This window comes from Neopelma chrysocephalum, unplaced genomic scaffold (genome assembly GCF_003984885.1).
Source record: "Neopelma chrysocephalum unplaced genomic scaffold, ASM398488v2 Primary Assembly neopelma1_209, whole genome shotgun sequence".
NCBI classification, from domain to species: Eukaryota; Metazoa; Chordata; class Aves; order Passeriformes; family Pipridae; genus Neopelma; species Neopelma chrysocephalum.
The window spans coordinates 118,144-138,890 of NW_020897871.1; the positions used below are offsets into that span (position 1 = coordinate 118,144).

At 45.1% G+C, this 20,747-nt stretch overlaps 1 protein-coding gene across 1 annotated transcript in view; it reads left to right on the top strand.

The window, feature by feature from the left end:
* The window catches only part of NUP210 (nucleoporin 210), a 54,432-nt gene extending 35,180 nt beyond the window's left edge, over positions 1-19,252 (top strand). Inside the window, exons 24-40 of the mRNA XM_027703115.1 lie at positions 125-187; positions 1,141-1,320; positions 2,688-2,768; positions 3,662-3,793; positions 3,990-4,148; positions 4,644-4,735; positions 6,321-6,495; positions 10,361-10,536; positions 11,765-11,982; positions 12,540-12,676; positions 13,375-13,498; positions 14,353-14,499; positions 15,830-16,080; positions 16,742-16,961; positions 17,674-17,769; positions 17,893-17,976; positions 18,421-19,252. Coding sequence (XP_027558916.1) covers positions 125-187; positions 1,141-1,320; positions 2,688-2,768; positions 3,662-3,793; positions 3,990-4,148; positions 4,644-4,735; positions 6,321-6,495; positions 10,361-10,536; positions 11,765-11,982; positions 12,540-12,676; positions 13,375-13,498; positions 14,353-14,499; positions 15,830-16,080; positions 16,742-16,961; positions 17,674-17,769; positions 17,893-17,976; positions 18,421-18,521 — 2,436 coding nt within the window. The 3' untranslated portion in view covers positions 18,522-19,252. The remainder of the gene's footprint in view (positions 1-124; positions 188-1,140; positions 1,321-2,687; positions 2,769-3,661; positions 3,794-3,989; positions 4,149-4,643; positions 4,736-6,320; positions 6,496-10,360; positions 10,537-11,764; positions 11,983-12,539; positions 12,677-13,374; positions 13,499-14,352; positions 14,500-15,829; positions 16,081-16,741; positions 16,962-17,673; positions 17,770-17,892; positions 17,977-18,420) is intronic.
* Positions 19,253-20,747: the final 1,495 nt, after the last annotated feature.

Genomic DNA, 20,747 nt, shown 5'->3' on the forward strand with positions numbered 1-20,747 from the left:
TTCTGCATGCTCAATGTACCATAATTAAAGCAAGTAAAGGCTCAGTTTTACACTTGTACTGTTTGTGACATAATTTATCTGATTGAAATACCCTGAACACAAGTATTCCTATTTCTGTTTTTAGGTCTTTCCCCCATTTAGGCTGCTGCCAAGGAAAGTGACCCTAATTATTGGGGCCACGATTCAGGTGAGGCCTCTTCTGACATATTTTCTTTCTTTTGTAATTTCTGTTGTAAAATAAATATTTCATAACTTGTTTTTCAGCAGTAGATATTCAGCTTGACAATTTAGCTGCATTCAGACTGAGTGGACCAACAGGAGAGCTGGGGAGGGACTTTGGACAGGGACTGCAGGGACAGGACAAGGGGAATGGCTTCCCACTGCCAGAGGGCAGGGCTAGGTGGGATATTGGTAAGGAATCCTTCCCTGTGAGGGTGGGGAGGCCCTGGCACAGGTTGCCCAGAGAAGCTGTGGCTGCCCCTGGATCCCTAGAAGTGTCCAAGGCCAGGTTGGATGGGGCTTGGAGCAACCTGGGCTGGTGGAAGGTGTCCCTGCCCATGAACTTTAAGGTCCCTTCCAACCCAAACCATTCTGACTCTACATTTCTGTGGTGAATACTCCTCTGAACAAGAATAGTTTCATTTGTGAACCACCTTCTGTTTTGGTGGATTGCTGGATCAAAGGGTTTGTATTTGTTTTTGTCAAGGGAGTATCAGCCTTTCTGGTGTTCAGTACCAGCACAGCCTGGATAAATCTGTCACCTCCATGACCTGAGGCACAGTGGGGTGGTTGTACAAACTGCAGCACAGAGCAGAGCTCTACCATGTGTGGTGAAGAGAAAGGGAGAGGAAGTTTTCTGAAGCTTCCTGGAGTGGAGGTGACATCAGCCTATGACACTCTCTGAAGCTCATGGTCCACTTGTGTGCTCAGCTCACAGATTTCCCAGGCTGACACGACATCCTGCAGGGACCAGAGTGCAGGAGAAACAAGGCCTGAGCTGCCCCGGGGAGGCTCAGGCAGCCTTTCCCTGGGGACACTGTGGTGGTGCTGAGCAGGGAGGGGAGTGCCCCCAAGGGTTAACCAGGAGCAATAAGCACCTGCAGGGTTAATTGGAGCTGTTGTGTGTGCTGTTAATGACAGATCACTTCTGAAGGAGGCCCCCAGCCCCTGTCCAACATCATCTTCTCCATGGACGAGGAGCGCGTGGCGCGGGTGAACAGCACGGGGCTGGTGCAGGGCGTGGCCATGGGCAGTGCCACGGTCACAGCAGTGGTGCAGGCTGTGGATGCAGAGACAGGGAGACTCGTGGTGGTGTCTCAGGTAATGTTTGGGGCTGAAAGGGGCTCTCTGACTCCTGGCTTTGGCTCTAAAAGGGGGCAGATAATCTTGTTGCATTAGCGGTGTTATCTTGTGCGCTTCCCTGTTTCCTGAAGATGAAAACACAGTGTTTCTTACTCCCTGGCCTGTGAACTTGCAGTGTGCTGGCATGGGTGCTTACTTTGAACAGGTTGGTAAATCTTGGTGTGCTTTAAACCAAAGTTTTACAGATAACCCAGAGAAGTTTTATGCCCTGTGTGGTACCTTTAAAATTGATCAGTGCATCTAGAAAAGCCCATCTAAAGAAGCTTTTCTAACACAGCAGGAGGTTGTCCTTGCCTGCATCCCCTTACAGCTCAGCATGCCTTAGGTCAGTAGGATCCAGGAGGCAACTGCAGCCCAAGAAACATGTTGTCTGTTGAGCACAGCAGTTTCTGTCACAGCTCTCATATGTGCTGTGCTCTGGACAACCTGTCTAGAGGTACCAGCAGTGAATCCCTGGTATTCCTTCAGAATCTGTGTCCTTAGAATTTCCTACAGCTGAGCATGAGGGAGCTGAACAGGCCTGTAAGGGAGCACAAGTCCCTGGCACTTGCATAAGGCTCAGAGCACCAGAACTTGGGCCAAATCTTATGACTTATTCCTTTGAGGTCAAGGCAGCACAGCTGCTGTGAACCATAAAGCTCTGCTGCTTGAGAGATGTCAGCACAGGCCAAGAGGAGACAAAGTGACTTTTTAAAAAAATAAAATATAAAGGAATCTATGCTTTTTAATGCATGGGCAGCAGTCTGCCCTGATGCTGTGGCAGGAGGCAAAGTGAACTTGAAAGCTGAATCTGCTGCCCAGTGAGGTTCCAGGTCTGACCTTTCCTTCCCAGTGGATAGCAGGAATAAAATCTATCAGGAAAGTCAGGATATGTGAAGGGAAGACATCAGAGTGTCACACATACCATACTTTTATTCTAGATTGTCCCCTTTGCTGCTCTGCAATCCTCGTTGCCTTCTAATTCTCTCAGTGTTGTCCTTTACCTCCTGGGTTTATTCATCCCTGTTCTCCTGGGGACCCCTATGATCTTGTCCCTTGCTGTCTGTCACCTCTCAGTTCCATCATTCATAGCATCAGTAATTCTGAGCAGAGCTTCTTTTTTCAATTTACAGGGCATTTTAAAATGTCTATCAATGTAAAGTTAATACTGTTGTAGTTTTTTACAGCCCTCCTGAATTTGTCCATCTGTGTTTTTGCTGACAAGTCACATGCAAATCACATGGTAACAGTGATTAGATAATGGCAAAATAGTGGCTAGAGCCTGAAAGTGAAACCTAGTCCCCATCTGACAGGTGCTTACAGTGCCTTCCCTTCCTCCCTTCCAGGACAAGGTGGAAGTGGAAGTGGTCCAGCTGACAGCTGTCAGAATTCGGGCACCCATTACCCGCATGAAAACTGGTACTCAGGTGAGTTGGTTTGGGATTTGCTTCTCTTGCCTTAACATGTTGAGCTGCACAGTGGGACCATTCCTGTAGGACCATCTGGTGATGGCACTGCAGCTCCCAGTGGCACCAGGGTTGCTGCAGGAGGGAATGTGGTGGCAGAGAGAAGCTGCCCTGTGAGGGTGGGGAGGCCCTGGCACAGGTTGCCCAGAGCAGCTGTGGATGCCCCAGCCCTGGAAGTGTCCAAGGGCAGGTTGGACGGGGCTTGGAGCAACCTGGGCTAGTGGAAGGTGTCCCTGCCCATGGCAGGGGGTGGAATGAGATGAGCTTTGAAGTCCCTTCCAACCCAAATCTTTCTGTGATTCTGTGATATTAAAACAGAATTCAAAACAAGTTTCCCTTCTGCACCAGATTTTAGGAATTCAGGTCCTCCTTTAATCTGGAGAATGGTTCTCTCATCTTCATTCTGTTGCAGTGGAGACTTCCTTCCTTTGTGTGCTGACAATGTCCAGTGTGTCTGTTATACCCAGAACAACAGATATTACTTAAATTATCTTCTGTGAGTCTATTTTTGAAGACTTTATATTCCTCTGTTAGTTACTCATTCCAAAATGGCAAGTGATTGCAGCTCATTGATCCCAAGTGAATGAATTGCTTTGAAGATTAAAAATAAGAGCTTGAAAATCCCTGTTTTGTGTTCGTAGAGCATACCAAATGAGAAGGAATCAAAACTGACTTTTGACAAGTTGGTGGTTGAGTCCTCTGTGTGATGCATCCTTGCAGCATAAACGGCAGCCAAACCATTTTCTTCATGAGACACCATCTCTTTATCAGTGAACTTTAATTCTCTTTGCTGTGTGCAGGGGATTTGTCACCATGCTGGAATTCCCTAAGCAGCTTGGTTTCTCTGTTTCTAGATGCCAGTTTATGTCATGGGCATCACCAGCAGTCAGACCCCTTTCTCTTTTGGCAATGCTGTGCCAGGGTTAACGTTCCACTGGTCCGTCACGAAGAGGGACACTCTGGATGTCAAGACAAGGCACAGTGAGGTAAAGTGTGTGTGTGTTTGTCCCTGCATGTGTGTGTATGTTGGGAAAAGGGAACTGCCACATAAGGGGAATGGAGAAGATGTTGCCTGCACTCTGAAAATCCCCGAGTGATTGTCAGCTCAGGGAGGGTATTTCCTCTGCAGCAGGGTCTGCTCTTCCCACAAGTCACATTTTAATCCCTTTCTCCTGTCCCAAGGCTTCTTTTCAGCTTCCTGCAAAATACAACTTTGCAGTGGATGTTTATGGCAGAGTAAAGGGAAGAACAGGCCTCAAAGTAGTTGTGAAGGTCCTGGATCCTGCAGCCAACCAGTTCTACAACATGGCACGAGAGCTGTCTGATGAGATCCAAATTCAGGTAAGATGCTTTTGCTCACCGTTAATGCTTAAATATCTATTTCAGAACTAAATTCAAGTCTGTATTTGAAGTCAGGAATTTGAAATGCAAAGGAGTAGCTCCAGCTTTGGTTAATCTTTGAGCCCTTGCTCTTGTTTTTGTAATGTTCCTCATGTGAGCATTCAGTTCAAGGGCTCAGCCTTGGGGGAGTCTAAAGTGCCTGGTGAGTGTGGGGTCTCTGACACCATTTCACTAGAGAAGTCTTCTGTTTTCATGCTGCTGCTTAGTTTAGCCATAGCCCTGGAAGTAAATGCTCTTCAGAATACTTTGGAGAAGATACTGCCTCTCCCATTCTCAAATACTCATGTTCAGTTGTCATTTTTCACCATATATATTATCAAGGGAAAAAAAGTTGTTCCAGTTCTATTTGTGTTTCTTTTGTTTTGAAGATTAAATAAACAGAAGTAAATTCCTTGCTGGACAGAACAGTAAGCTAAAATGCCTCTTATTTTCCAGGTGTTTGAAAAACTTCACCTAGTCACTCCAGGAGTGGAAGCAGAGCAGATCTTAATGTCACCAAATTCCTTTATTAAACTTCGGACAAACAGGTCAGTGAGCAGTTTTCACACTGACTTGTGTCAACACTTCATCAGAACCTTAAGGCAGGTCTGTTGGAAGGAGCTGTCTCAGTCTTTTAAAAGAGTATCACAGTACATCCATTTAATACACAACTTATCTAGTGATTAATAGTATCTTATCTGTTCTCTTGGGCTTTGTCAAATCTTGTCTTAGATTGTAGCTAGAAAAGACATTCAGTATTGGGAACTTTTAGATGCTTATTTGAAAAGCTGCTGAGCCAGTGCAAGCAGTAGCCTGCTCCCAACAGAGGTTTTGATGGGTGATTGAGGCTTTATGGAACATACTTCTCTGTATTTCTTACACAGAGGCTCTGGCTGGATTTGCAGATTAAAATGTCATTTCCAAATGAGAAATTCTTTTTACATAATCTGTTTTCAAAGACTGACATTTCAGACTCATCTCAGGCTTGAAATGTGATTTTGCCAGCCTAAAAATGTGCAGATACAGACAGTAGGACACCCACTGAGGGCCAGGCTTTAGGTGCATTTATTTCTTAAGGGGAGGGAACCCTTGATTTCATAAAATCACAGGCTGGTTTGGGTTGGAAGGGACCTTAAAGCTCATCCAGTCCCACCCCCTGCCAGGGCAGGGACCCCTTCCACTAGCCCAGGTTGCTCCAAGCCCCGTCCAACCTGGCCTTTAGCTGGAGCTCCAGTGACCGTGGTCGTTCAGCATCTGCTTTTGAAGCAGTTACACAGGAGCACTGGCATTGGTAGTCACTGGTGGTGTTCTGCTCTCTCTTCTGAGGAGTTTTTCTGATTAATTAGTCATTAAGTTGCTAAATATCAGTTTATACATGTCTTTGTCCCAGTATCTTCACTATCCAGTCTTGGAGCCCCTATGTCTGAACTCCACCAGAACCAATTCCAGTGTTGCCAAGAAAAGGGCAACTAAAATCCAGCTTTAAAGTTTTTTTCCTGGGATAAAGTAGAGTATTTCTATCTATTTCTGTATGGAGAAGCTTGGGAGGGAAAAAAAATCATTTACTGATCTGTTAGAAGATGTGATACTTCAAAGCAGTTAATGTCTCAGAATGCCCACTAATTGCAGTTGATGGATTTGCTGACTGTATTAATATGCAAATACCATGGTGAGAGCTATTCCAAAAATTAACCTTGTCTACAAAACCACTTCCAGGAAACTGAGGAGATCCACTTAATCAAGGCCCTGATCTTCTCTCTAATACCAGCATTGGCCCTGCCAGACTAACCTCCCTCTGAGTACTGTTTGCAGAAAGTGATGGCAGAGGCTGGTTGGTGTAGCCTCAGATGGAATTATCTGGGGTCACCTTTGCTTCAGTGGATGGAAACTAGATTTCAATACATACCTAAACCCAGAAAAGTCTTCAAGTGAGCTTGAATCAGAACTTGAGCTTTGCTTTCTTAGACTAGAACACAGATTTTGCTTTTTTTTTTTGTTGTTACAAACACATGGAAAAACCCCATATAATTAAGAATCTTTCAGATTTGCGTAGAATACTGGTGTAAATATGGTTTTCCTCATTTAAAGGCTTCCTTGCTTTTTGTTTTTCTGTTTTGTTCATTTGCTCTTAAGGGACCGAGTGGCTTCCCTGAGATACCGTGTCCTGGAGGGACCAGATAAAGCTCCTGTGGTGAGAGTTGATGAGAGAGGTTTCCTTAGGTCTGGGTCTTTGACTGGAATATCAACACTGGAAGTGATTTCCCAAGAATCCTTTGGGACCAACCAGACTGTCGTGGCTGCTGTTAAGGTACAATCAATTCTCTTTGCAGTTTCCTCAAGTACAACTTCACCTCTGCAACAGGGACTGTGGCTGCACATCCTGAACTTCACTTCTGAAAAATGGGCATTAATAGTCAGCTCTGAGCTTTGGAAAAAAGTTTAGTGTACTAAACTTAGATGGATAAATATTAAATCCCAGCAAATTCTTACGTTTGGTACATTTTGCAAAAAAAGCCTGTGTGTGCATGTGGTTTAAAATCTTTTTTTTAAGGAAAGTTTGTCCTAAAAATCTCTTAGAAGGCTGATAATTACAGTTCAAAGTAAAAAGAAACAAAAAAAGTTAACGTCATAAACATGCATTTTGCAGCGTGTGGAAAGGTAAATATCATCTGGAGTCATGAATATAAAGGCAGCATCTGCTGTGAGGTACCTAAGCAATACCTAGATTTTCATGATATTAGAGATGCAAGTGTACAGTGCCCCCCAAATTTTTTTTTTCTGCTGTTTCCCAGCAGTTCAGCCTTTGCAGGGAATGAGAATCTGTATGAGAGAGCCTGTCTTAGCAGGGGCAGTGATTTATCTGCTGTTGCCTGTGTGTGGTGAACTGGCAAAGACTGTCCAGGGCTGCCCTGGGAGCCTGAACCACACCGAAATGGGGGTGCTTTGGGGCAGGACAAATCTGGCACAAAACCCAGCTTAGGAAACATTTTTCTCTCCCAGAACTTCATCTGTTGATGGAATGCTGTCATGGGAAGTGTGGTGTATCTCGCTGGCTGGGCACTTGGGACACAAGGGAACGTCTGTCCATCATCTCTGCTCAGAAATCCTTGTGCCAAGAACTTTGTGCATCTGGCAACGTGAGCCTTGAGATCCCCACTGCTCCACTGCCTCCTGTCCCTTTTTACTGTCCTTGGCATCTGCCCTGTGCCCCAGCTAAAGGAGAAGGACCATACAATTGAGTGCTGACTTGAAATTATTTGGAAGTTGGACTCCTGTAATCACTGTGAGGTGGCTCAGTGGATTTTTTTATTTGAACTTTGTTTTTTTCCATCATGTCCAGCTTTGCCTGTATGACAGTGTGTAGGTGTGTCCTCCTGGATGGGGAGTGAATCAAGGAGTGGGGGCTCAGTGTCACTGATGCCTCTCCTGCTGGGAGGTGGTGGCAGGGACTTTGTCCAACTCTGTTACAGATGACCTTGTTCCTTCCCTTCACTGCTGGATCCAGGGAGTGAAAGACACCTAATGGGTTTGGGGTTGGCTCCAGTGACATTTAGTCAGCACACAGTGGGCCTGGAGTTAAATCCCCCTTTGTGAGTCCATTCTGTGCCCAGGGTATCACAGAGCTGTGCAGTCAGTGCGTGGGGATATGGAGCTTGGGAGCTCTTTGAAGCAGGACCCACCTCAGATCAGCCTCTTGTACAGCTCGTTTGTTTGCCTGTACTTATTACAACTCTACTGCTTTTATGGAAATGATCTTTTTAACCTCCCAGTGCCTTTGTGAGGTAACCCAGTGCTGCTGGTTCATTTTATGGCTGAAGAACAGAGAGAGTCGGAGAGGTTTTGCCGAAGGTCATGTCAGAAAACTTGTGACAGAGCTGGGGACGAGCTGGAATCTGTTGTGTCATTCCCAGGCAAAGCTCTCTCCTTCACACCGTCCTTCTTTCATAAGGGCTGGTGTTGTCTCTTTACAACTGTACACAATTAAGAACCAAACTGCTGCAGCAGCATCACTTAACACTGAGACCTTCAACTTTGCTCAGAAAAAAGACTCTTACATAAGGCAGGGGAAGCAGGGAGTGACTGTGCTCGGTGTGGAAGCAGCAAAGCACTTGCCTGGCCCAGCTGTACTCAGGATTTTTATTTTAATAAAAAAAATGCTTCACAAACTGAGATGCTTTAACAGTAAAATAGCTGTTTTCATCAATATTAAATTTAGCAGTTGTCCCTTGTGGGACAGTTGCTGAGATTTTAAAGTAAAGCAAGCTTGAAGATCTGTCAGGGAAATGGGGTTTTTGTTGGCTCGTACCCTCAGCTCGTTGGGCACAGGTCTGTGCACTGAGACTTTAACTGATGATACCAGCCTGGAGCACACAGTTGTATATACACTGATATTTTAGCCATTTTTTTCGGATTCACCAAAGATGTATTTTGCTTGAGGCCAAATTTGTCCTTTCCTTTTTAAGTTCTGACATGTACATTTTCAGATTGCAGAGTTTTACGTTTTAGCTCAGCCTCTTAGGTCAGAAAAAAAAGGGATTTTCCTGCAAGATAAGCTTGAGGGCTTCTTTTAAAATAGTTTTCTCAATATATTTGAGGGTTTTTGCTTTCTCTGTCCTTCCATTATTTATTTTCCAACAGCTGTAAGAGAAGGAGCAGATAGAGTTATTTTTGTTGGGTAATTTTCCTAGTTAACCTAGGGAAGTTAATCAAGAACAGTGATGTGCTATTTAAAAGCCAGAACAATAGGTTGTGAAGTCTCTGTCTTCAGAAAAACTTCCCTCAGTGGAGTGTTACTGCAAAAACGTGGGTGGTGCACATGTGGGTAATGTAGCAGGCTCTTGTAAGGAGCTTGGAGCAGTTCCTAACTTGTGTCTGGGCTGAGGAGAGGCACTGAGGGAACAAACCCCAGCCTGCTGATCCCTTAGGGTTTGGCAGCTCTGACTGGAACACCTTGGCTTCCTCACCTGGTACAAGGGAACTGGGAACAGGGACCATTCCATCCCTGGGAACTGGGACCAGGGACCATTGCACCCCCTGGGAACTGGGAACAGGGACCATTCCATCCCTGGGAACTGGGAACAGGGACCATTCCATCCCTGGGAACTGGGAACAGGGACCATTCCATCCCTGGGAACTGGGAACAGGGACCATTCCATCCCTAGGAGCTGGGAACAGGGACCATTCCATCCCTGGGAACTGGGAACAGGGACTGTTCCATCCCTGGGAACTGGGAGCAGGGACCATTCCATCCCTGGAAACTGGGAACAGGGACCATTGCACCCCCTGGAAACTGGGGAACAGGGACCGTTCCATCCCTGGAAACTGGGGAACAGGGACCATTGCACCCCCTGGGAACTGGGGAACAGGGACCATTCCATCCCTGGGAACTGGGGAACAGGGACCATTCCATCCCTGGGAACTGGGAACAGGGACCATTCCATCCCTGGGAACTGGGAACAGAGACGACCATTCCATCCCTGGGAACTGGGAACAGGGACCATTGCACCCCCTTACTCCCACATGCATTGTGAGTTTCTCCTCTTGTAGTAACTGGGGAATGAATTGCACCTTTTATTTCAAGAATTACTGGGAGAGGTCTAGGGACCACTGGCTCTCTTGCATATCCAGGGAACCTTAACAGTTTGAATTTATAGGATAGTAATGTCCGTGTGTGATGTGTGTTCTTACATGATTATTGCTTCAGTTCCCAGTGGTATTAAAAAAAAAGAGGCTAAGAAGTATCTGCTGTGAGGGTGTAAAGCAGACAGAGCCAGGCTTTTCTGAGCTGTGCTCAAGGACAGGGCATGGGGAACACAGGAATGGACCACAGGGAATTCTGACTAATCACAGGACAGCACTTCTTACTGGGGTGGCTGTTGAACACAGCTTCCCAGAGAGGCTGTGGAGGCTCCATCCCAGGAGATGCCCAAGACCTGCCTGCACAGGCTCTGGGTAACCCAGCTGGGGGGGCTGGACTAGACAGTCTCCAGAGGCCCCCTTCAACCTGTGAAATAGAAATACTGATAAAACAGCTCTGTGTTGTACTGGCACATGGCTAAACATGGTTCAGAAATGAAGCTTTGTATCTTTGCAGAATAAGATTTTAGATTATTTTTGTGGAGGCATCATAAAAAGCAATTTAACATTGCTTCTCACTGCTGATGTGTTTGCAGGTGTGCCCCATCTCATACCTGAGGATCTCCATGAGTCCCATGCTGCTCACACAGAACAAGGAGGCTCTGCTGGCTCTGCCCCTGGGTGTGACAGTGACATTCACTGTCCATTTTCATGATAACTCTGGAGATACTTTCCATTCACATAATTCTGTGCTCAACTTGGCAACTAACAGGTGGGTGTCTGTCAGGGGTGGTAATTACAGACAACAAGAAAAGGCCAAACACACAGAGAGCAAAGATTGTTCTGAAGATCCCAAGTGGAGATACAGCTTGGGCTGGGATTAGCAAAGAAAGGGTTTTGTCTCTGAGGTCTTCAGAGGCACTGGAGCAGGAAGGAGAGTTCCCGTTAGCAATCGATACTCCCTGGCCATGGAAGGCTGCCCAGATAACCTGGTCCCAGTGGGACTGCTGGAGCTGTGCTCTGCTCTGAGTGAGTGAATCACCCCACTGCACACAGCAGTGCCCTAGAGAAACAAGGGATCATTAGCATTTGCTGCCTTTTTCCCAGAGCTTTGTTCCAGGGACTCACTGAGGGCTTATGTAAGGTAGGGAACGTTCTGGATCAGGGGCTGTCTCTTCAGATCTGCTGGTACAGCCTCTGCCCAGCAGAGCCAAGCCTCAAAGGGCCTTTGGGTCTCTGCCTCAAAGAGTAAGTGTTATAAACCACCTTCTGTGCTCATAAGTGGATACCACTAATTCTCTTACTGCAACATGGCTTGTATTCTGCAGAGCACCTTGTGCTTACAACACACTGATCGTGGTGAAAAAGGAAAAAAAGGGGTTGAATCCAAGATTTTCTCTTCTCTGTGTCAATGCAGAAATTTCTGCAGACACCCCTGAGTTAACCCTGCCCTGCCTTCCCCTGCAGAGCTGCCCCAGAAAGGCCCTGCTTGGTAGTGCAGCACTGCAGGGACCCAGCTCTGCTGCTGCCAGGACCTGCAGGGGCTCTGTGGTGCTGCCAGCCTGGGCAGAGTGCTCCCTGTGTCACTGTGTTTGGGAGTACTGAATGTGGGTAAACACCACAACTCGCAATCCAGTGGGATTTGGCTTTGTAAAGTTATGTCTGAGAAGCTGCATATTGGTGGTCAAATTTCTTCACTTTCTTTCTCCCCTGAGAAAAGGGAAAAGAGGCAGATTATGTCACTCTAAAGCTCTACAATTGCTAAAATTAAGAAGTAGTTCTCAGGTGTAATTACAACCTCAGTATTTCCTCAACATAATGATGTGAGAACTGAAATTTGCCTCAGTAGCACCTAAATAATTTTTATAATTTCCTTTCTTTGTCGGACTCCATTAGAAGATGGCTGTTGCTGGAAACAAGCAGTCAGCCAGCTCAAAAGAGTTCAGTACCTACTATGAGCAAACCTTCCTTGATACAGAAGCATTTCCTTTTGTCTGCAGAGATGACTTTGTGCAGATTGGGAAAGGAGCCACCAACAACACGTTTGTGGTGCGGACTGTGAACGTGGGTCTGACCTTGCTGCGAGTGTGGGATGCAGAGCACAGTGGCATTGCAGACTATGTGCCCCTGCCTGTACAACATGCCATCTTCCCTGAGCTCCCAGACGTGGTGCTGGGGGATGTCCTCTGCCTCAGCTCCTCACTCACTACCCAGGAAGGTGAGTGGCCTTGGTGAGCAGCTGTTTCATGTGACATCAGTGTGACTCTTGCTCGTTCTCAGGGAAATAAATGCATAATTTATGATGCTTGTTCAGAATCAAATGTTATTCTTCTTGTTAATGATGAAAATAGGTTTGATCAACTTCTCTAATTTTAATTGTACCGTGCAGTATGTCTCTTGTATTGGATTCCTGAGTATCAGAATTCAGTCGTTCCTACTCCACGAGCTGGAAAGGCTTGTTTTTATGGGAATCCTGCAGAGTCAGGAGTGTCTTCACTCACCATATCTGACTCTTGGTGTTAATGGGTTTTGTGAGAGCAGCTGCAGGGCAGTGTGGTGTCGGGCTGCCAGCCTTGCAGCACCAGCCCTGGCGTGTGGTGTGTGTGCAGTGGGCAGGGAGGGTGAGCTGGGTGTGCTCAGTGAGCAGCAGTGTGTTGAGGAGTGTCCGTGGGATGTGTGCAGTGGGCAGGGGCAGTGCAGGGTGATTTGGGTGGGCTCAGTGAGCAGCAGTGTGTTCAGCAGTGTGTTCAGCAGTGTCCATGGGGTGTGTTCCAGGCCTGCCTGGTGTGTGGAGCTCCTCCTCCAGTGCTGTTCTTCTCATTGACTCCAAAACTGGTGTGGCCCTGGCCAGGGACTCTGGGCTGGCCACTGTCTACTATGAGATCCCTGGAGTACTGAAAACATACAGAGAGGTGAGGCACTGTCGCTTCCTGCCGAGCTTGCTTTGCTTTGGGGGAACCCTCAACAAATTGTATTCTACCAGGGTTTTGTTATAAATATTTAAAAATGTTCTTTTATGCTTGGAAAATATTTGGTACTTATCCAAACACATCACTCTTTTTAATCATCTGTGCTAAGGAGGGAAATTCAGCATAATAATTTTGATTTTTCACCTATACTGTTCTTCTGTTGTGCATTTTGATTTCCTTGTTGGCTAAGTTGTTTCCAGATGCTAAACAATTTTGATTATGGCTGCTTTTATGAATGAAGCTTCACTGCAGGAGGAGATGCCAGCAAGAACTTTCTCAAGTGTTGTGCTGTGCATCACTGATCAGAAGGACTCCATTAAATTATTTTGTTTAGCTGCAGTGCAATCCTTCTGTTGATACAATTGACTGCATCAGCCAACATAAGCACTAGACATTCTTTTTAAATTAAATTTAGACATAGAGCTTTATGCATATTAACTTCTGGGGGTTGGGTAGAAAGGCAAAATGTTTTTGCTAGCTTAAATTGCCTTGAAAAGCAGTTTCTAATATTAGAGAAATGTAGGATTTCAAAGAAAAACGTGACCTCTTGGAGTCTCACACAACCAATTCAGTCTGGTTTTGCCTTCATTTTTATTTGTTTAAACAGTTTTTGGTGACCATGTAGTTCATCCTTTTTTCAGATCATGATCACTGCTCCCCAGAGGACCACAGCAATGCATGTCAGTGGGCTGCACACAAGCTCACAGGGAGCTGCAGCCTCCAAAGTCATAGTTTCAATTGGGGAAAGAAATAAAAATTTGAAAGGTATGGTGAAAAAAATCCTTATGTTTATTGTGTGTTTATGTATTTTTGTTTGTTGTTTAAGGGTCTGTGAAACTGGGGCAACAAGATCCCTGGGAACCTCTAGTGCCTCTCCAGAATCCCAAGAGCTCCAGAACAACCTCAGGGCTGTGTGACAGAACTTGGAAGGTGTTCTGGGGCACTGTTAATATTTCCCAACTAATAAAATCAGTAGATAATAGAAGTACCATTTTGGATCATATTAAAAAAAACAGTCAGTGGACCATCAGCTGGTGGTTTGCTTATATGTTTAATTCCAATTGCCTTCTTGGAGTTACATTTTCTTACTGAACATGTTTAAAGTAGTTACCACTCTTAACCAATTAGAGTCAATACAAAGATTAAGCATTATATTGTGTCCTCTATTTAATAAGCTGTATTTTGTGTGATTACAGATCCTTTTACTTTTTAGCTCAACACTCAGTGTTCCAATAGTAATTTATTGTGCCATATGTAAATTATTAGCCTACCAAAAAAACATGTTGCCAGATACTAAAATATAAATTGAGACTCCCAGGTTCATACAAGTTATTCAAGAGACATCTGAGCTGAAAATTCTCTCCAGTTCGTTCTTTCCTGTAAATAAGTTATTCCTGCCAAAAAAAACCCCACAACATATAAAATTTTCAGTGCTGTCTCTTTGGTATTAGACCTGAGCTAGGGCAGCTGTCTGTGATTTCCAACTCCTTTAAGATCATCATAACTTTTTGAAACTATTTCAGAAGGCGGCAGAAAAAACTGATATTACAAGCCATGCTTTTGCTTTTAATTAATTAGTTATAGTTTTATTTTGTAATTAATTTTTTCCCTTCCCCTAGGGGAGTGCTTGCCCACTCAGGTTGAAGCCATTGCTGAGTTACAGCCACAGTCCATTCTGAGTTGCCATCTGGATTTTAGCAGTGACGTGTTTGACTTCTCAGCACGGGATGTTTTCACAGCAGAACCTGGGTTTGATGCACTGTCAGGTGAGATCTGACAAGAGGCCACACTGCAGACAAACACTCCGAGTTCTGCTGGGCTTTAGACCCAAAGCTCTTTGACCCAGCACCTTTCACAGAATCACAGAATGGTTTGGGTTGGAAGGACCTTAAAGCCCATCCAGTGCCACCCCCTGCCATGGGCAGGGACACCTTCCACCAGCCCAGGTTGTTCCAAGCCCCGTCCAACCTGGCCTTGGACACTTCCAGGGCTGGGGCAGCCACAGCTTCTCTGGGCAACCTGTGCCAGGGCCTCCCCACCTCACAGGGGAAAATTTCTTCCCAATATCCATCTAATCCTATTCCCTTTCCTTCTGAAGTCTCCGAGTTTTGCCTCAGGGAGTTGTTAACATGGACACTTCTTGTTTAAGTGTTTTCTGCCTGTGACAAAAACATGTTGCTTTTCAGAGAAAGCCAAAGCAGTGGCAACCCATTCCATGTTTTTCAGAGTTTTTGTAGTAAGTCAAAGAAAAAAGGAGCCTTCAGGTGACAAGTATTCCCAAATTGGAATGTATCCCCAAAACATCATGAACTGGGACTTAAAAGGAGGGGAAATTGCCAGACACTGTGGAGATGGAAATAAAACTGTGCAAGTCTACAGCATGTGTTATGTTTTAGAAGTATAACGTGGTTTAAAACAGAACCAGAAGACCATGGACTGTATGGAAAGAACATTAATAATCTGTTGGATTCATCCCTGCACCCATTGTGTAAACAGTATTTTACCCTGCATATCCCCTGTTACTTTGTTAGGGGAAGAAAATAGGGGGAAAACATGTACCTGGCAAGTTCTGCTTGTTACTTATGCTTTTTATCTTCCATACTGGGGGAAATTTTTACTACCTTTATTGCTAATAACAGATAAATTGATCCCATATGAGACTGGGAACAGGGTGAATATCTAACCTTTAAAGAAGCTTTTATAAATAAACTACATCTTCACAGACTTGGTGATGGTAACTGGCTAAAATTTTAACATTAGTTGAAAAGAATATCAAATATCAAATTTTGTTTTCACTAAACAAAATTTAACATTCCTATCAATATTAACATAAATGTTATGTTCAAAGTGGACATGAGTCGCACTGGCATATTAAAATGTGACTGGAAGCTGCCAGCTGTGGTTTTTTCATGATGTTTAGCCCGGGGTTGTGCTGTTTAGCCCAGCAGACACACAGTCTCGTTCACCTGCACGCTCCTAATCTTGCACTTGCTGGAGTTTTGCCACCTTTTTTAGCTTTTCCCTAAGGATGTCCCAGAAATCTCACAGTGCATGGAAACAAACCCATGAAGACGAGCAATTCCCTTGTTTCTGCAGGACACTACACGTGCTCCATCTCCATGCAGAGCCTGTCTGAGAAGCAGCTGAAGCAGCTGAGCAGGAGCAGGGCCGCGCTGCGGGTCACGGCCGCGCTGCGGGGCAGCCCCTCCCCGGGGCAGCACGGCAGCACTGAGCTGCCCTTCAGCCGCTGGTTCTATGTTGACCAGACAGAAATGCTCCTGAGCAACCAGTACATGAGCTCAGACCTGAGGATATTTGGGGCCACTGACATTCTGGACACGCTGGAGGTGAGTGTATGGCTGGGAAGTGTCACGGCACAGCTGGAAGCAGTTTGAGCTGTCACATGCAGCTTTCTAACCAAAGGCACTCCGTGCCACCTTTGCCATGTCAAGATTGTCCTGAGGTGATTTGGAAAGACTCATCTTGGAATGTATTCTTCCCCAGTTTTCACTTTTGTTTTCACAGAATCACAGTGTGGTTTGGGTTGGAAGGGACCCTAAAGCTCATCCCTGCCATGGGCAGGGTTGCTCAGGGCTCTATCGAGTCTGGCCCTGGGGTTTTGGGGTGGTAGAAGTGTGCCAGCTCAGCTGGACGTGCTGCCTGGGATGTGTGAACCAGCTGCTGGTTGGGAACAGAACCCTGCCTGATCCTTGGGGCACAGGGAGGTTCTTCCCACATACCTGTGTGACTGCCCCTGGTTCCCACAGCCCCGGGAGGGACCCTTGGGTTTTCGCTGTGTGGAGTCAGCCCAGACCTGTGGAAACACCAGGGAAGAGGGCAGTGACCAGGGGGAAGTGCTGCAGTGGTCACTGCAAAGGTACAGCCTCATCTGACTCCTCTTCAGGGGTGACTTTCTCTGTGTTTCTGTGAATAACAGATCTCTGATATGTGGCCTGGAAGATGGATATTCCCAAACAGTCTGTTTCAGGTTGATTTTTCCCTCTGCAGGTGAAATGTGGGTCCCCAGCAGTGAAGGTGCTGGAGAAGGAGAAGTCCTACGATCTGCCCAGTTACGTGGTGTACACTGTCAGCCTGGCTGATCCCAGAGTTCCCAGCCAGGGCTCCTTGTCCACCACCCTGACTGTCTCCAGCCCCATGACTGACCAGTCCATCACCATCCCAGTGACAGTGGTTTACCTGACTGACAGAACCACTGCACCAGTGAGATGTAAGTGTAGCTCTGGAATAAACCTTGAACTTTCACTAATGGCCATGAGGTTTTAAAGTTTGGTGTGTTAAAATCTGAGCTAGCAGCTGGCACTGTCATTGACATGTGAGCTGCTTTTTGTGACCATAGGACTGGAATACAACTGCTCATTATGGCTGAAGTTGAACATACTTTTCTTTGGGGCCAGCCTAGAATACTCAGTGTAACTATACCAGTGCTGTAGTGTCTGAAAGTTATTTTTTTCACTCTGCTTTTGTTTACTCCCAAGCATGCCTTGCTATTTTGAAAACAGATCAGCATTTTGGGGCTAAGAAAGTAAAGAACACACTAAAGACATTGTATATAGAATCATAGAAACCCAGAAAGTTTGGGTTGGAAGGGACCTCAAAGCCCATCCAGTGCCACCCTCTGCCATGGGCAGGGACACCTTCCACCAGCCCAGGTTGCTCCAAGCCCCATCCAGCCTGGCCTTGGACACTTGCAGGGATGGGGCAGCCACAACCCCAGTCAGTATCTTAAGCTGTTACTGGCAGATTTTGAGGACTGCATTGGAAATAGTCACTAGATTTAAAGTTGTATTGTCTAAGTTGATTACACTTATTTGCTATCAATGAAAAACTGCTTTTGGCTGTTTCAGTTTAAGAACTGTTAAAGCAGATTGGAGAAGATGCTCTTTTAACTGAATGTTGTCTCCTCTTAATCTACTCTGCAGATGAAGCCAGTCTCATCCGGCACTTTGTAGAGTCTTACCAGGTGATGATCTTCACTCTTTTTGCACTGTTAGCAGGGACAGCTGTTATGATCATAGGTAAGAGAAGGAAAGACTGCACAAGTATTTTTTTTCTACAACTTCTTACAATGCATTAACTGTAAGATATAAAGGAATAATTTCCACGTGAAATGATTTTGGGGTTTTTTCCCTGTCTTGCAGCCTATCATGCCTTTTTCTCACCGAATGGACAGCACACTCACCCCGTGTTCACCCCAAGGACAAATCCTCAGCAGACCCTTAACAGTAAGCACCTAGAACCCAATTGGGACGGAATTAATTGATTAGTCTGGCTGTTGCATTGCAATGGAGTGTAGGGAGGTCTGTAATGAACACTGGCTGTTAAAACAATTCCCATTAGTACAGATGTGTTGAAGTCAGGGTGAGCTGCAGGCCTGTTTGTAAACACATGTGCCTGATGCTTTAGATAAAATTAGGCAAATTGAAATGAATGTCACTTGCTGAGGTGAAATGTGTTGTGCCCCCCTCAGACTTAAAAAGTCCTGCACAGGAAGACCTGTAAAATTGTGACATCTCTTCTGTAGGAATGAAGCTCAAGGCGTTGTTTTACTCTGAAGGGACCATTAGTCTCGCTCCCTGTGCCCAGCAGATGATCATCAGCAGTTATTTGTTTCTTCCTTCTCTCACCATTCCCAAGTGTGATTGTCTCTTCCTTCCCCTGTGTTTCAGGTCTCAGTGCATCACCTGCTCTTTCCTTCAGTTCTCAGAGCTCCAGCAGGAGGACAAGCCCATCACCCACGCTCTGGAGCACAGGTTATGCCTCTCGGTAGAGCACCAGGACTCACCTCCATGCACTGGGGCTGCAAAATAAATCAGTGCCTTGGCAAATTTGAGAACTTCAGCAGTTGTGATGTAATTCAAGTCTTCTCTTGAATGTAACTAGTCCTTAAGTTATTTTTCTTTTTAATATTTGGGGCTCTTTGAATTTATTTTTTTATGTCGATGCTTCAGTTCTCAAAAACTTGTTTTATCTCTTGTTTGATGCTCAGTGGCAGTGCTGCCTAGACAAAAAGCAGTATTCATATTAAGCTGGCTTTCTTGCACTCTTCAAGCAGCTAGAAGTTATGTCTAAGTTATAGTGTTAGCAATTTTTTATTTACTTTTTTGTAAATCAGATTTATTTTTAATGAACTTTTTAAAAAAGGGAACTAGAAAAACAGATTTAATATGAGCCAAAAAATTGAAGGATTGTATATGTCAAAGAAGTAATTTTTCTTTTGAGTTCCAAAGACTCAGGAATGTACTGCACTGATAAGTGTTCTTATGTTTAGCCTTACAATGGGATTCATCAGCACAATATGCTGATTCAGCATGAGGAATGCTGGAACAACTGTGAATAATTTGGTGGTTTTTTACAACAACAATAAAATAAAAAGAAACCCAAAACGTAGTATGGCTTCCTTTGGGTACAACTGCAGTATTCACTGGTACTGTAAGCACTTTTTTGGACTGGGACTATGTTATTTGGTTCTGTATTTTTTAATAAATCTTTGTAAGATTCCTTTGTCTTGATGACTTTTCTTGTAGTTTGGCTGTTCAGAGTTTAGCACCGGGCTATGTTATTTGTGCTTCACCCCCTGCAGCGCCTCAGTGTTTGTAATCGTGACTTTTTCAGTCTTAATTTTCACTTTTGTTGACAGTGTAATGTTTTTAAAGATTTTGACAAATTTTCAGCTAATATTTGTTGTCAGGGGCTTCTCCAAGTTTTAAGTGTCTTCAATTCCTGCTGCAGTCAGTGGTGGCTGTAGAAGCAGCTCTTAATTTTCCAGATTTGTTCAAACTTCCTAAACTTGTTCAGTTGGGTTTTTAAGGAAAGATGTGATCTTTCTCTACTTCCATTCAACAAGAAATGAAAGGGCAATGAATATCTCAGTGCTACTGTGATAAACAATTGAGAAATGAAAGGTTTTACTCTCCTGTTCCTTCTCTTTCCCATTCAGCAGTCTGGCACTGAATGTTCTGAAAAACAAACTGCTCCAAGTGGTGGGAGTACTTTGGCACATTCTCACTGTTTATTTAATTTCTTTAGGCAAGTAGTTGCAGTCTGCTGGCTCAAAAAATAAAAGGTATGAGATGGGAGCTGGTACAGTTCACGAACCAACCTGCTCCAAGCAGCAACCAGGCTTTTGCCTTGAGGTCAAGTGGTCTGTACAGTGATTGCTGGGGACAGGGGGCTTTGGGCTTATGTATCTTTCTGAGCACGCTGCTGCAAATGTAAAGGCCAATATTTATTTTTTTAATTTCATTTTTTTAAATTGATTAAAATGAGACTTGGGGTTTTTGCATTTCATACTGAGTTTTTCCCCTGTTCACTTAGTGCTTGTTCCCCTGAGTGGGAGAAGGGCTGCTGGCAATATGTGTGTTACAGGTTACATGTCTTATGTGAGTTGAAATGAATTTTTAGGTTTATCAGGCAACAAAACAGACAGTGCCCCCTCAGACCCCAAACTCGGTCCCCTCCCATTCAGCAGCAGATTTGGCTCCTGGGCAGGAGCAGGATTTGGTGCATCCCACCACCAGCAGGTTCATCACATCGTGCTGGTTTGTGGAAAAAGAAGTTTTTCTTTTTAAAAAAGAAACAAGCAAACCCAGTCTGTGAGTGATGAAATCCTTGAGCAAAGCCTCGGGCTGTCCTTGCAGCCTTGGGTTTGCTGTCCCAGAGCAGCAGCAGATCCGTGTTCCTGGAAGAGCCTGCGTTAGACTGACACTGCAGGAGCTGCTCAGGGAACAGGCTTCCCCCTCAGGGTTGCAATGCTTCAGTAGAGAACACAATTCCAAGAAACTTTTCCCTCAGAAAACGCAAGCAAACTGAAAATGAGGTGTTGGCGGCCGAGGGTGGGGAGCTCTGTGGGCTCAGGGCTGGGAGCTGAGCTCTTCTCCCAGAACTGCTCTGCTCTAGTTTATCAAATAATCACCGCTGCAGCCTATAACAAAATTCAGACTTTATATTTAAGGTGTTTCTGTACAACTGTGTTTCCTGCAATATAACAGTTATT